The 12,614-nt window shown below is 42.2% G+C and overlaps 1 protein-coding gene and 1 long non-coding RNA gene across 2 annotated transcripts; one reads left to right on the forward strand and one right to left on the reverse strand.

The window, feature by feature from the left end:
* Positions 1 to 245: 245 nt before the first annotated feature.
* On the forward strand, positions 246 to 2,005 carry LOC123157397 (putative F-box protein At1g46984). Its single transcript, XM_044575674.1, has 2 exons — positions 246 to 507; positions 590 to 2,005. Exons 1-2 carry the CDS (start codon positions 358 to 360, stop codon positions 1,772 to 1,774), a joined length of 1,335 nt encoding a protein of 444 aa, XP_044431609.1. The 5' UTR covers positions 246 to 357; the 3' UTR covers positions 1,775 to 2,005.
* Positions 2,006 to 8,488: 6,483 nt separating this feature from the next.
* On the reverse strand, positions 8,489 to 10,903 carry LOC123161740 (uncharacterized). Its single transcript, XR_006480854.1, has 2 exons — positions 10,525 to 10,903; positions 8,489 to 10,355 (listed from the first exon to the last, which is right to left on the reverse strand). It is a non-coding gene; the product is annotated as an uncharacterized lncRNA (long non-coding RNA).
* Between the last annotated feature and the right edge of the window lie 1,711 nt (positions 10,904 to 12,614).

The following is a 12,614-nucleotide window of genomic DNA, read 5'->3' on the forward strand; positions in this document are numbered from 1 at the left end:
ATTCAATTGTACATGTGCATTAGTTGTCAGCACAAGAGAAAATAGGAAGTGATTGTTTACAAGGCAAAACGAGTGATTTCTTAAGAAACAAAAAACTAGTGATTTCGATTGCAAACCAGAGATATCGTATGTACACTTTTTTTTTGAGACAAAACATCGTATGTACACTTGAAGGACGGGCCGGGAACATTTCACAGCTAATCGGCCCAAGCCCAGCGCGTTTAGCAATCCCATTATTTTTCACTGGGTCGCGGCCGCCGCCCCTCCCCAATCCCCATCCCCTTACCAAACCCTCGACGAGCCGACCTGTGCCGCCGGCCGGTGACAGCCCCTGCCGGCGCCGAACTAGAGTAGGAAATGCCGCCAGGAGGAGGCGGATGCGACCACGGCTACGGCGATCCGGCAACCTCCCACGGAGATCGGGACGAGGAGGATCCATCCCGTTCTTCGCATCCGCCGCCGTTGCCGTTGCTGCCTGGCCTCGCCGTCATCCCCCTGGCATCTGAGGTTTGCTCCAATCCTCCTTCCAATCCTAGGTCCAGGATTTGATACTGGGAGCTGAATTGAATTCTTTAAGTGCCATTTTTAGAAGGAGGAGAAGAAGAAACTGAAGCATGTGCGGCAGGAGGAGGAGGTCCCAGCGGCGACCTTTCCTGAGGACGCTCTCATGGAGATCCTGTCACGGGTGCCCTGCAGATCGGTGTGCCGCTTCAAGTGTGTATCCAAAGAGTGGCTCCCCCTCTGCTCCTACTCCCACACCCGCAAGAAGTCGCCGCAGGCCATGTCCGGCTTCTTCTACAAAGACCATGGTTTGCGTTTCCACAATTTGTCCGGAAAAGGTCCTCCCATGGTCGATCCCGACCTCTCTTTCTTACGCGGCAGCTATAAACATTTCAGTGTCACACAATGCAGAACCAGCCTTCTCCTTTGCAAATGCTGGAAAGTTCCCTATCCTAAGCAACTCGGTTGGAATTCTCTTCCGAAAGGAAAAACCGAGCAATTTTTTGAATGGCCCGAGGCCGAGGAATTCGATTACGTTGTCTGCAATCCTGCCACTCAGCAGTGGACTTTGTTGCCTCCTATAGAATTGCCTGATCACCTTCCGCTTTTCCGCCCAGGCAAATACTTTTTAGGTTTTGACGCGGCCATTCCTTCCCGCTTCGTCGTGTTTGTGCCCCTGAACTCATCTCAGATATATGGCCTGTCCGCAGACATGGTCTACTCATCAGATACTGGAGGATGGACTTTCACACGGCGCAATGATTTCAGTACATATCCAATTAGTTATCTAGAAAGCACCTTCCTGAATAACACTATGCATTTCCCTACTCGTTATTCGGTAATAGTCACAGTGGATATGGAAAGGAAATATTGGAGGAAAATTAAAATGCCACGTGGCATGACAAATGAATATGGTGATGTTTCCATCGGGAAGTCCCAGGGACGCTTGTTTGCTTGGCATATAAAGGATCAAGGTGATTACCAACTGTCTATTTGGGTTCTTGAAAATTATGACAGCGGAGAGTGGACCCTAAAGTGTACTGTTAGCTGTTCCAAACTGTTTGGAAGGGATTGTCGCAAATATTACGAGTCCTACTCGATGTTTGCAATTCATCCAGAATGTAATTTGATTTTTCTTACTGACAATAAGGAGAAGACATTGTCATATGATATGGATAATCAGGAAGTGCATATTATCTGTGCTACTGGAGATTTCTTGGAAGGCCTACCTTACACTCCCTCTTTTGTGGAATGGACATCAGATGGTCACTAAAGGCTCGCAATACTTGGCATGGCTCTAGTATCTTAGTAAACATCAGTTGTCGTGTATATCCCAATTCTTGAAGATGTGTGTTGGATTAGTCTTGCGTAGCCATGAAGAATTTGTAACTGCCCTATTTGCTTTCATGTAATAGTTATTGATGTCACTCTTTTAGCTTCTCGTATGGGGACAAATGTGAGACAAATATATTATCTATGTTTGAAATGTTTATTTTCCTACAAATATATCTTTAGTATGCAACTTTGTATCCACCAACCTTAAATATTGATTTGCCCTGCTTTTATGCATTAGGAAGATTTATTTGTTATGTCCTTCTGGATTGGCTTTTCAATGTATGTTACAACATATACAATGGGTATAAAGAAGGCTTAGTTTCCTTTCAAGTATGAAACTTGCATGGTCTTCGATTGATGATATCAAACAATATGCAGCTTTACAAACCTACTAGAGAACTTAGTTCACTAAGTCGGTATGTTTGTAGTTAATACCGGGTTAGTACCCTTCAAATTTGTAGCTTATAATTCTAACTCATGCACCTCTAGTTTTTTTTTTGTTTTTTGTTTTTTGGATTGAGCTGTATCCAAACTATCCATAAACCATTTTATTTCTGTTCTTTAACTCTGGTTAGACTGTTGTATTTGGATTCTCTGGATCAACAATGTCGGGTTGAGAAGCTTGACAGTGATGGATGTCTTCGAAGCCCCAAGCCAAACCAATCCTGGATAGTGCGGCCTCATAGAAAACCGAATCGATTATGGTGAATAATTCTTAAGATAACCTGCTAACCAGAAGGTATGTGATCAATTTTAGGTAGCAGTTGAGCAAAGTGATGGGCCGGTAATCATTAGCTGTCTCAATTGAGGCATTTTGTTTTTGAATCATAGTCCGTATTGATGCTCTCGAGATTTAGTTCACCAGTGCAAAAATCTGAGCAAAGAAGAGACAAGTCCTCTTTGACAGTGCCCCAACATGTTTTCGTGGCTAATAAGATCTGACAAGCAAAGGCGGAGCCCAGCTACAAACTTTTTAATTTTGGCTCGTCCTCCATAAGATTGCTTTGATGGCAGACCGCCTGACGGAGCGAGGTTCGCCCCATGATTAAGCCTGCAATCTTTGCGACATGGATTTTGAGGCAAATGATCACATTTTCACGAGGCTGCATGTTCTCTCAGTGTTAAGGGATTGACGTATTATCGCACACTGGAAGGACCTCCAAGTGGACAATTTGACGGTGAGCCCTTCGTTTGGAGCACTGGATTTGTGGGGTTCATAGAAAAGTACCTTTGGTGCCCTCAGGAATAGGAAAACAAGATTCCGGAGTATTGGCTTCATATCCTTTAGATTTCAAAGGAAAAGAAACATTTGCTTGAGACTTTCCTGGTGCTAGCACGAGTGCTTTGAGTAGTTGTCGCCTTCCTTTTTTAAAGAACATCAGATATTTGCAACTCTTAGCATGTAGTTTTCCACAATTGGCACTTTTCGTAGTATTAATTTTTAAATTTGCCACTGTTCGTCGACTCCTTAATTACTGAGAGGCACAATTGCCACTTTTCATATTAGTTTCTCAAGTTTGTCACTCTCCTTAGTAGAGTATTGCATTAGCACTTGTTTACCCATTCCCCTTTCCATTTTCCATTTGTTGGCTGGTGGAAGGACCACAGTGCCTCTGTGCTAGTACTCGGCTGTATCTGTCTGCTCGCCGTCGCAGCTCCCTACTCATCCGGCCGGCTCACAGCAGCTCCCTACTCATCCGGCCGGCTCACAGCCCATGCTGGCCGCTCGGTCGCCGGGCCAGCAACCCAAGATGAGCAGGAGGGAGGGAGGGTGCCTCTCGGGAGGAGTCGGAGGGGGCTCGGCACGTCGGCCTGTGGAGGTTTTATTTTACGCTTGAAACCCCCTCTTTATTCATTGGTAATCAGAGATACACCATTGACAAGAAAATAAATTAAACCCTGGGGGGTTCATCTAACCAAATACTAGGATTATTATATCTAGCAATACGGGCTAATTCATGAGCCATTGTGTTATCCTCCCGTGGAGGGTGCTCGAATATGACATGAACAAAGTTTGTCAACATATGATAGCACTCGTCAAAGATAGGAGCTCCCACACCTGCATAGAAATCTCCTTCGCACATGATGCTAATAACATCAACATTGTCGGAGTTGACGACCAGCCGGTTGCAGCCAACAATTTGCGCTAAATGTAAGCCAAATCTTAGCGCCATTGTCTCTGCTGTGAGGGCATCCAAGCAAGCCTCAACTTTGTTATTTGCAGCTGCCAGAAAGTCACCTTTACTATCTCTCAAAACAGCACCAAAAGTCCCCATAAGTGAATCAGCATCAAAACCTGCATCAATATTCAACTTGACATAGTTATGCATTGGTTTCGACCACCCATCACTTTTTTGCCTAGCCTTTGGTAGACTTGCTCGTGAGTAGTTGCTTGTTAGAACTCTGACTGCCATACTAATCTGTATTGCTGATTGTAGTTGTTCTCCATGCACGGGTTTACGGCGTTCCCACCACAAGTACCAAACTGTTACTACTACTATTTCACGAAAACTTCCTTAGCCAAGAACCACTGCTTCTTCTTCAGGTGCTTATATCAATTCTTCCAAGATAGATTCCCCAGCACCCTCACGGCTACAAGCTTCACTAATCATGTCGTCGACACCAAGATGTCTCCATACGTCTTTGGCCTTCTTGCACTCAATTAACATATGTTTTATGGTATCGTCGCTTAGGTTGCAAGCTGGGCATTGTGGAGGGGTTTTTATATGTCTATGGGCTAAAACAGCTCGACATGGCAATGCTCCATGCAGAGTCCTCCATGCATTAATTTTTATCTTAGATGGATATCTCAGGGTCTAAAGGGTCTTCCAGATAGGATTGTCAACAGTTGCACCCATACCATTACTTACTTTCATTCTACTACCAAATTGGCGGTTCCATTCTATGTGGTACACTGATCTCACCGAAAAGGTACCCGTTTTTGTCAAATTCCATGCAATAAAATCAGTCATGTCATGAGCTGGGAGGGGAATTGAAAGAATCCTTCTTGCATCAACGGGCCAAAATGTTTGGTTTACAAGTGATTCGTCCCATTCACCATTAGCAGGATTTATGAGATCATCAACTTTCGATAGTAACCGACCTCCTCTTCTAGTAATCACCATTCTGTCCGGTGCTTGTGGGATCCACGGATCACTCCAAATATTTATGTTTTGACCATCACCCACTCTCCAAATATACCCAAGTTTTATTGTGTTGACTCCCGCCTTGATGCTTTGTCAAGTATAAGAAGATCTTTTCTTTAGAGTAGCATTAAGAAGATCTCCATCCGGAAAATATTTAGCTCTCAAGACCCTTGCACAAAGTGAATCTGGATTATCAATGAGCATGCATGCCTGTTTCGCTAGAAGTGCAAGGTTAAAGCAATGTAAATCACGAAATCCCATTCCTCCCTTCATCTTTGGGACACACATTTTTCACCAGGTGAATCAGTGCATTCTCTTATGATTAGCATTGTCACCCCACCAAAATTGCGCAACCGCGTTAGTGATTCCTTTGCAATTTTTTTAGAAATTTTAAAGACGGACATTGCATATGATGGTATGGCTTGTGCTACTGATTTAATCATAATTTCTTTACCCCCGGCAGACAAAACTCTCTCCTTCCATCCATTCATTTTGAGTATTAAACGATCCACAAGATATTGAAAGCAATCAGTTTTTTCAAGCCCAACAGTTGCACGGAGCCCTAAGTATTTATCATTTAGAGCCTCCGTCATGATACCCAAGGTAGAACACACTTGCACTCTAGTGTTAACATCAGTACTTGGGCTGAAGAAAATGGTGGACTTATCCACACTAATCATCTATCCTGATGCCAAACAATATGCATCCAGTACTGATTTCAGACATGCAGCATTTACGGAGTTTGCTTTCATTAAAATCAATGAATCGTCCGTAAATAATAGGTTTGTAACAGCAGGTGCATCACGGCATACCTTGACACCATTCAGCTCTCCAACTTGTTCTGCATGCGCTAATAATTCTGATAAACCCTCTATACAGAGCAAGAACAAATATGGCGACAGTGGGTCTCCCTGTCGGAGCTCTCTTGTTGGTTTAAAGCTTTCGGTTTCATCTGAATTGAAATGAACTCTCTATTGGGCTGAGGTAACACACATCATAATGGGTTTTACCCAGCTTGCTTTAAAGCCCAGCTTCAATAGCATCCCTTCCAAGAAGATCCATTCCACTCGATCATATGCTTTGTGCATATCCAACTTCACAGCGCACCAACCTTCCTTTCCTTCCTTTTTTTTAATTGTATGAAGGCTCTCATAAGCAACCAATACGTTGTCAGTGATCAGACGACCCGGAACAAAAGCGCTCTGAGTACGGCTAATTACCTCTGGTAGAATTAATTTAAGACGAGCTGCTAACATCTTCGAGATAACTTTATAAACCACATTGCATAAGCTAATTGGCCTAAATTGTGTTACCTTCTTCGGCGAATGCACTTTAGGAATCATAACAATCATCGTATCATTCCACCCATTGGGCATGCTGCAAGAATTAACTGCTCTGAGGACTTCTTCTACTAGATCATCACCCAAGATCGTCAAGAACCTCTTATAAAAAACAGCATGAAGACTGTCAGGCCCTGGTGCCTTAAGGTCACCTATATCGAAGAGTGCTTTGCGGACTTCTTCAGCTGTATAAGGGGCCAACAATGCTAAATTCATCGAATCAGTAACCCTGCGCCGAACATGTGATAAAACTCCCTGATCTGGATCTAAAACTTTCGACGTGAAAAGTGTAGAAAAATAATCAGTAATTAACTTGTTTAGGTCGTCCGTGCCTTGCTGCCAATTACCAGAATCATCAAGAAGTTTCTTTATTTGATTACGCTTTTTCCTCGCAGTAGCAGCCCGATGAAAAAAAGATGTGTTCCTGTCCCCATGCAAAAGCCAGTTGGCTCTTCCCCTTTGTAACCAAAAGATTTCTTCCTGGTCCAACAGGTTAAAACCTGGACTTCCTTCTGCCTTGATCTTGTTTCAGCTGTAATCGAGCCACATTTAAGCTTTTCTACTTCTCTCTTTAGCTTCTTTATACGTTTTTAGGACCTCCCAGAATCTCCTTATCCCACTGGTGGAGATCTGCATGAACTGCACGAGTCCGATCAGCAAGGGATGGACCAATATCTGCGAGTTTGGCTCTCTCCCAAGCCGTTTTGACAATCTCATTTACTGTTTCTTCTTGGAGCTAGCGAGCTTCAAACTTCACACCTCCAGCCGATCTCTTCATTTGTTCCCTGTCGTAGTAATCTGTATCAATCACAAGCGGTCTATGGACTATGGTAAGAATGTACATGCTTCTCATTAACAGCCGCTGTGAAGGGGAACTTGTTCATCCATGCATTATTGCATACAACCCGATCAAGTCGTTCTCTTATATCTCCCCTTCTCCATGTGAATTTATCTCCCACATACCCTAAATCAACAAGGCCACAATCATCTAAGCATTCTCTGAAATTTTGCATCACAATACTCGGCCGATCGTTGCCCCCCTCCTTTTCATCGCATAGTAAGATTTCATTGAAGTCACCAACGATCAACCATGGAAGAGATGACGAATTGTGAAGATCATGGATATATTGCCAAGATAAATGCCTCTTATCCCAAGAGGGTTCTCCATAGAAACCTGTCAAACGCCAGCCTGCATTCTGACCTTCCATGACAATACCATCAATAAAGTTAGGACCCATGTAGTTCAAAACCACTTTCATTCTCCTTATTGTAAAACATAAGTAGTCCACCGGCCCGACGATCACTCTCCTCCACGTGCATATCATCAAATCCTAACTTACACCAAAGCTCCTCGGCCTTAACTTTATTCAAGTGAGCTTCCGAGATGAAAACAATTTCCGCCCTCACACGTTCCTGTAACTCCAGAAGCTCTCAAACTGCCGCAACTGAGAGCATGCCACGGCAATTCCAAGCTATAGATTTGATTGCTCCGGAAAGACTCCTTAAAAGACCCAACACACAAATCCTGAAAAACTCCCAGCCAGGATCAAAGCTTCAGATGGGTCATAGGTTCACAGCCACGTACCAGAATAAATCTCAAGCAAGCAAATTCCGTCACGAAAATTCACAGCTCACGGACTCATACACAAGTAGAAAAAGCCCCATTTGTCCCGGTTCATGAGGCCGACTAGATCATCGATGGCGCGCGTTGCTGCGCCCGTCTACTTTTTCGTTGGAATAATTGGGATTCTCGTAAATATAAGAGAAATAAAACATAGAAATTCAATTACATAAAGTATATCATCTTATGCTATTGTATCAGGCAGTTGTGACAACTGATAGTATTCTCACAGATATAAGATAAATGAAACAAAGAAATTCAATTACATAAAGATGTGTTGTATCATTTAGTAATCAAAAAAGGATATCTTATGCTAATGTATTAGGCAGTTGCGCTAAGGTTGTCACATTATAACAGTACCATAATCACATTAGGTTGATCTCAAACTAATGTACTCCGTCTTACTTTAGGCAGAACTAATGTAGAACTATAGACTTTATTCTTGCAAAGTACTCCCTCCATACTAAATCAGCGACACTTGATATGGAATGGAGGGAGTAGTAAACTATGTTAACAAAAGATATGAAAAACATGGATGCAGCCAGTAAATAAATAAATGGATAAATAATCACAATTGGCACATGATATACATGTGTTAACAATGTATGGTTTGCATCAGAGGAAAATACCCTCCACATTATAACTGCAAACCAACAAAGGAGTATATTTAAGAGAAATACTTATTGCTAAAATGTCCATGCTGATACTGTGTCATGGGTTGAATACAAATTGAAAAGTCTTCCGCAAGCTCCATGTCTCAAGTTTTGAAAATGTGCAATTCTTTTTTTCTTTGGCATGCAAAGAAATCGAAGTCGTGCTACTCCATCCACCACAGAATACACAACGGACAACATCATGCCTTTCTGAACCTAGTTTGCCAGAAAATGGAGCAGATAAGATAAAGTTAGTAGCCGTAAGCCTGTAAGTTAAAAAAAACTGAACTATTTTCAATTGTGATGGACTTCATACGAGGCAAAGCTCAGGCATATGCTAATATCTCAGAGCACTTCGATAAGCTAGTGTGGTCCACCATGGCATATTATCCTGTTATCCTGTTTATGCACCCTCATATTCTTATCTTGACCCCCTTGTAAGTTGGAAGAGATTGAAATTCACATATACACAAAATACGATGGTTGTAGGTAAACATCATCCTATCTATGCAATAGTGCTTTTAGAGACCACTGCTCTGCGTCCTCTTTTTCTTATGTTTATCACATGTTTTTAATTCCCTCTCTTGGTTTCTCATGGCATCTTACATTGACTTATATTCTTCTGCTATGTCTTACAATAGTTCCTGCAAAAATGTGTACTACATTATATCAGGTAAAATCATTTGTAAAATGAGCAAAGAGTGTCTAGTTCCATTGTAAACGGTGGCTACTATTTTAATGGCCAAAAAACATGAGATTACAATGTAATGAAGCCAAAAAATAAAGAACTTAATGAAGCACACATCTTACATGAAAATATGAAATGAAACTGCAAAAAGTTACAGAAATCAAGTAGCCAAGATGTGCAAGAAGCAATGAAATATTTTGGAGGCGAAGCCGAAATGAAATGGGAGTGAAAAGCACCTCTCGACGGATCAAAACATATATTGTCTTCCATACATGCTAACTACTTACATGGATGATTCATAATCATCGGAAATTTAAAGAAAGAAAAACATACATGTAATATCCGCATATTCATGTAGTACAGCTTCTTAAGAGCCTTCTTTCTAGGGTCAAAAGCTTCTGAAAAGCCTACGATTATCTAAATTTATGATAAGTAGCAGACATAAAATTTGCTTCAAAAAAAATCACAATTAAGAGTCTATAGTACAGCTCGAGCAACAAACCAGTGGTTCAGTATAGCGTCATGAAATAAGAGTACCGTTGCTGAAGATACAGTCAAACAAAAAGTAGTTTTTACTGATCAATTGTCCAGTTTAGAGTTAACATATGTACTGCAATAATCAAGCATCAACTGCAGCAGCTGAACGTTTGTGAACAGATAACTTATAACTACACATGAGGAAGCAAATCTACATGACTCCCAGCGGGCACCATCAAATTTTACAGATTAAGTGATCATCTCCCAGGGAATACGTATAGAAAGAACACATCAGCTCCACCATAACTCAGTGCTCTGAATCTGTTTCAAACCTCTGGACCTGGTGTTTAATTAACTAAGAAATACCAACTTAAATTTATTCTTTGCCTACCAAGAAGATGAGTCTCTGAAGATTTGTACCTACTTGTAAACCTTCGTTGGCCTAACATGTAAAAAAATTGGGAGAAACTTAATAAACATCAATACCAGGGCAACTTGTTAACCAACCGAGAGAGACAGAGAGAGATATGAGGTTGTGCGATCCGATTCAAATTTCTTGAAGTCTCTAATATACTGATCACCTTCTGTTGACATCTAGTACAAAGGATCCATAAGAAAAAGAAGTCAGATGTAGAATAAATTGGAAGTTGCACTTGAAGGAACCTATCTTTACAGTCATTCCAGACCCTCAAAGTGACGCACGCCCTGAGCCCCTCCCAACCGAGAGGCCCCCAATTGAAACTGGTCAGATATCTGTACATACCTCCGGCTGGTTGCTCGACATGGTGGATCTGGCGACAGCTCGCCCAAGAACTCCAGATATGGCTTGAAAACTCGGACACATGCTTCAGGGATGTAGTGCGCCACTGATTTGAGGATGGAGCTCATGGCCGATTCAAGAAAAAGATGCTCCCTGCTTCACCTTTAGGGAATACCGGAGAAAGAGGACAACGGCGAGTAGGTGTAGACGGAGACGCCGCTCCTACAGGGCGGTTGAGGGGCTGCGAGATGAAGACATGGCGGCGGCAGCACACACCTAGGGCTGGCGAGGGTAGGTCGTGCACGAGAGTCAGAGAGACGAAGGAGCGTCGTGGGGTGTGTGACTGCATGGAAGGAGACTCGTAGAAGCCCATCAGGCCCAATTTCACACCAGGCGTCCAAAATAGTCACCGGAGCAGCGGCCCAGCAAGAAAACACTCGGTTTTAGCGAACATAATGATTCCAGGCGGGATTAAGAGTAAATCTGACGGCCGAAAACGCCTAAAACTGATGATCCAAAGGCTGAAAGTGCTGATAGCCTGAGAGGGCTGGAAAGGTGCTCAGTTTTAATATATCTAAATTTGTCCTGGTTGCCGAACCGGGACTAAAGGGTCGGTACTAAAGCCCAATACCTTTAGTCCCGGTTCGCCCAGGAACCGGGACATATGGGGCTCCACGTGGCCGCTGCCGCTTGCCTAGGCAGGAGGGCCTTTTGTCCTGGTTGGTGCCACCAACCGGGACCAAAAGGCTTTCACGCGTCAGCATTTCAGGGGTTGTGGTTTTTGTTTTTTTTTGAAGGGGGGGTGGGGGTTTTGGGGTTTTGTAGGGTTGATATTGTGTTAGCTAGCTAATAGAGAGAAGTGTCCTCTCTTATCTCCGTGCTTGGTCGACGGTACGTACTATACGTATAGAGATGACTCGACACGGTAGCTAGCTAGTAAGCAAATGAAGGAAATCGTTAAGTACAGAAGATCGTCATGAACATATACAGAGAGAAATGATCGACCTCTCCTTCTTCGATAGATTGATCGAACAACAAGTTTTCGTATATCTATCTAACGGTACTGGCTATATATATATATATATATATATATATATATATATATATATATATATATATATATATATATATATATATATATATATATAGGGTCGCTAAAGTGAGCCTGAGCGTAAACACGCTTATCCTACGCTCCGGCCAGAGAGTAAGCGGGCAACCACCTCGCCAAATCTGCGCTCTTCTCACCTTTGTAAAACCACTACTAAATCTAGTAAAAAACATCCGGGTAGTTACGACCAATGCCTGCACAAAATCAATAGTAAACGGTATAATTTTCCAGTAAAAAAGATGGGGCATGTAGGAGTGATTTTGCATGCAGGTCGTAATCCCTTAATTTGTTTTATTGTTAACCTTATTCTATGGCTGATTGAGATGCATCGCATGCTAGTAGTAATGTATTGCTGCTGGCGGTAAACGCTTGTACTAAAAGTAGTAATTCACCTTTCAAAAAATGTAGTACCTTGATAGTAAAAGGCTTTTACAATTTACTACTACAACATAGTGGTTTACTACCAATGTTTGTATGTTACTATGTATTTTTAACTACGCACCTTGATTTTGTGACATGCACGCCAACATATTTATGATCAAACATGTGGGAGGTAATCCTTTTCTGGTTTTTATCATGTTTAGCAAAGGGTTACGAGCGTCCGGAACAAAACAAATCTTGTTGGCTTATTTGCCGGGGCATGGGAGTGATTCCATGCAGCCAAAGGTAATTTGTTTAAGGCTGTTACGATGGTTTCTACCATTTTTACGGTGGTTGGATTATTTAGAGAGGCGGAGGAGTGGTGTGTGGTGCCGGAGCGCAGCATTAGCGACTTTGCGCTCAGGCTCACTATAGCGCTACCGTATATATATATATATATATATATATAATATAATATAATATAATATAATAATACAGCACGGATTGACTCTGTGGGTTCACCGTCACAATACACTTCTTCCCGTAAATTTACGCTTTCAGATTGAATATAAAACATATACGCGAGGTGGTACTAAAATATAATTTTGATTGTACGTGCACACTG

This window comes from Triticum aestivum, chromosome 7B (genome assembly GCF_018294505.1).
Source record: "Triticum aestivum cultivar Chinese Spring chromosome 7B, IWGSC CS RefSeq v2.1, whole genome shotgun sequence".
In the NCBI taxonomy this organism is placed as follows: Eukaryota; Viridiplantae; Streptophyta; class Magnoliopsida; order Poales; family Poaceae; genus Triticum; species Triticum aestivum.

Coding starts and splice junctions, on each gene's coding strand:
- LOC123157397 (XM_044575674.1), top strand. CDS start 358: ATGCCGCCAGGAGGAGGCGGATGCGACCACGGCTACGGCGATCCGGCA. Junction 508..589: donor TCATCCCCCTGGCATCTGAG/GTTTGCTCCAAT, acceptor TGCCATTTTTAG/AAGGAGGAGAAGAAGAAACT.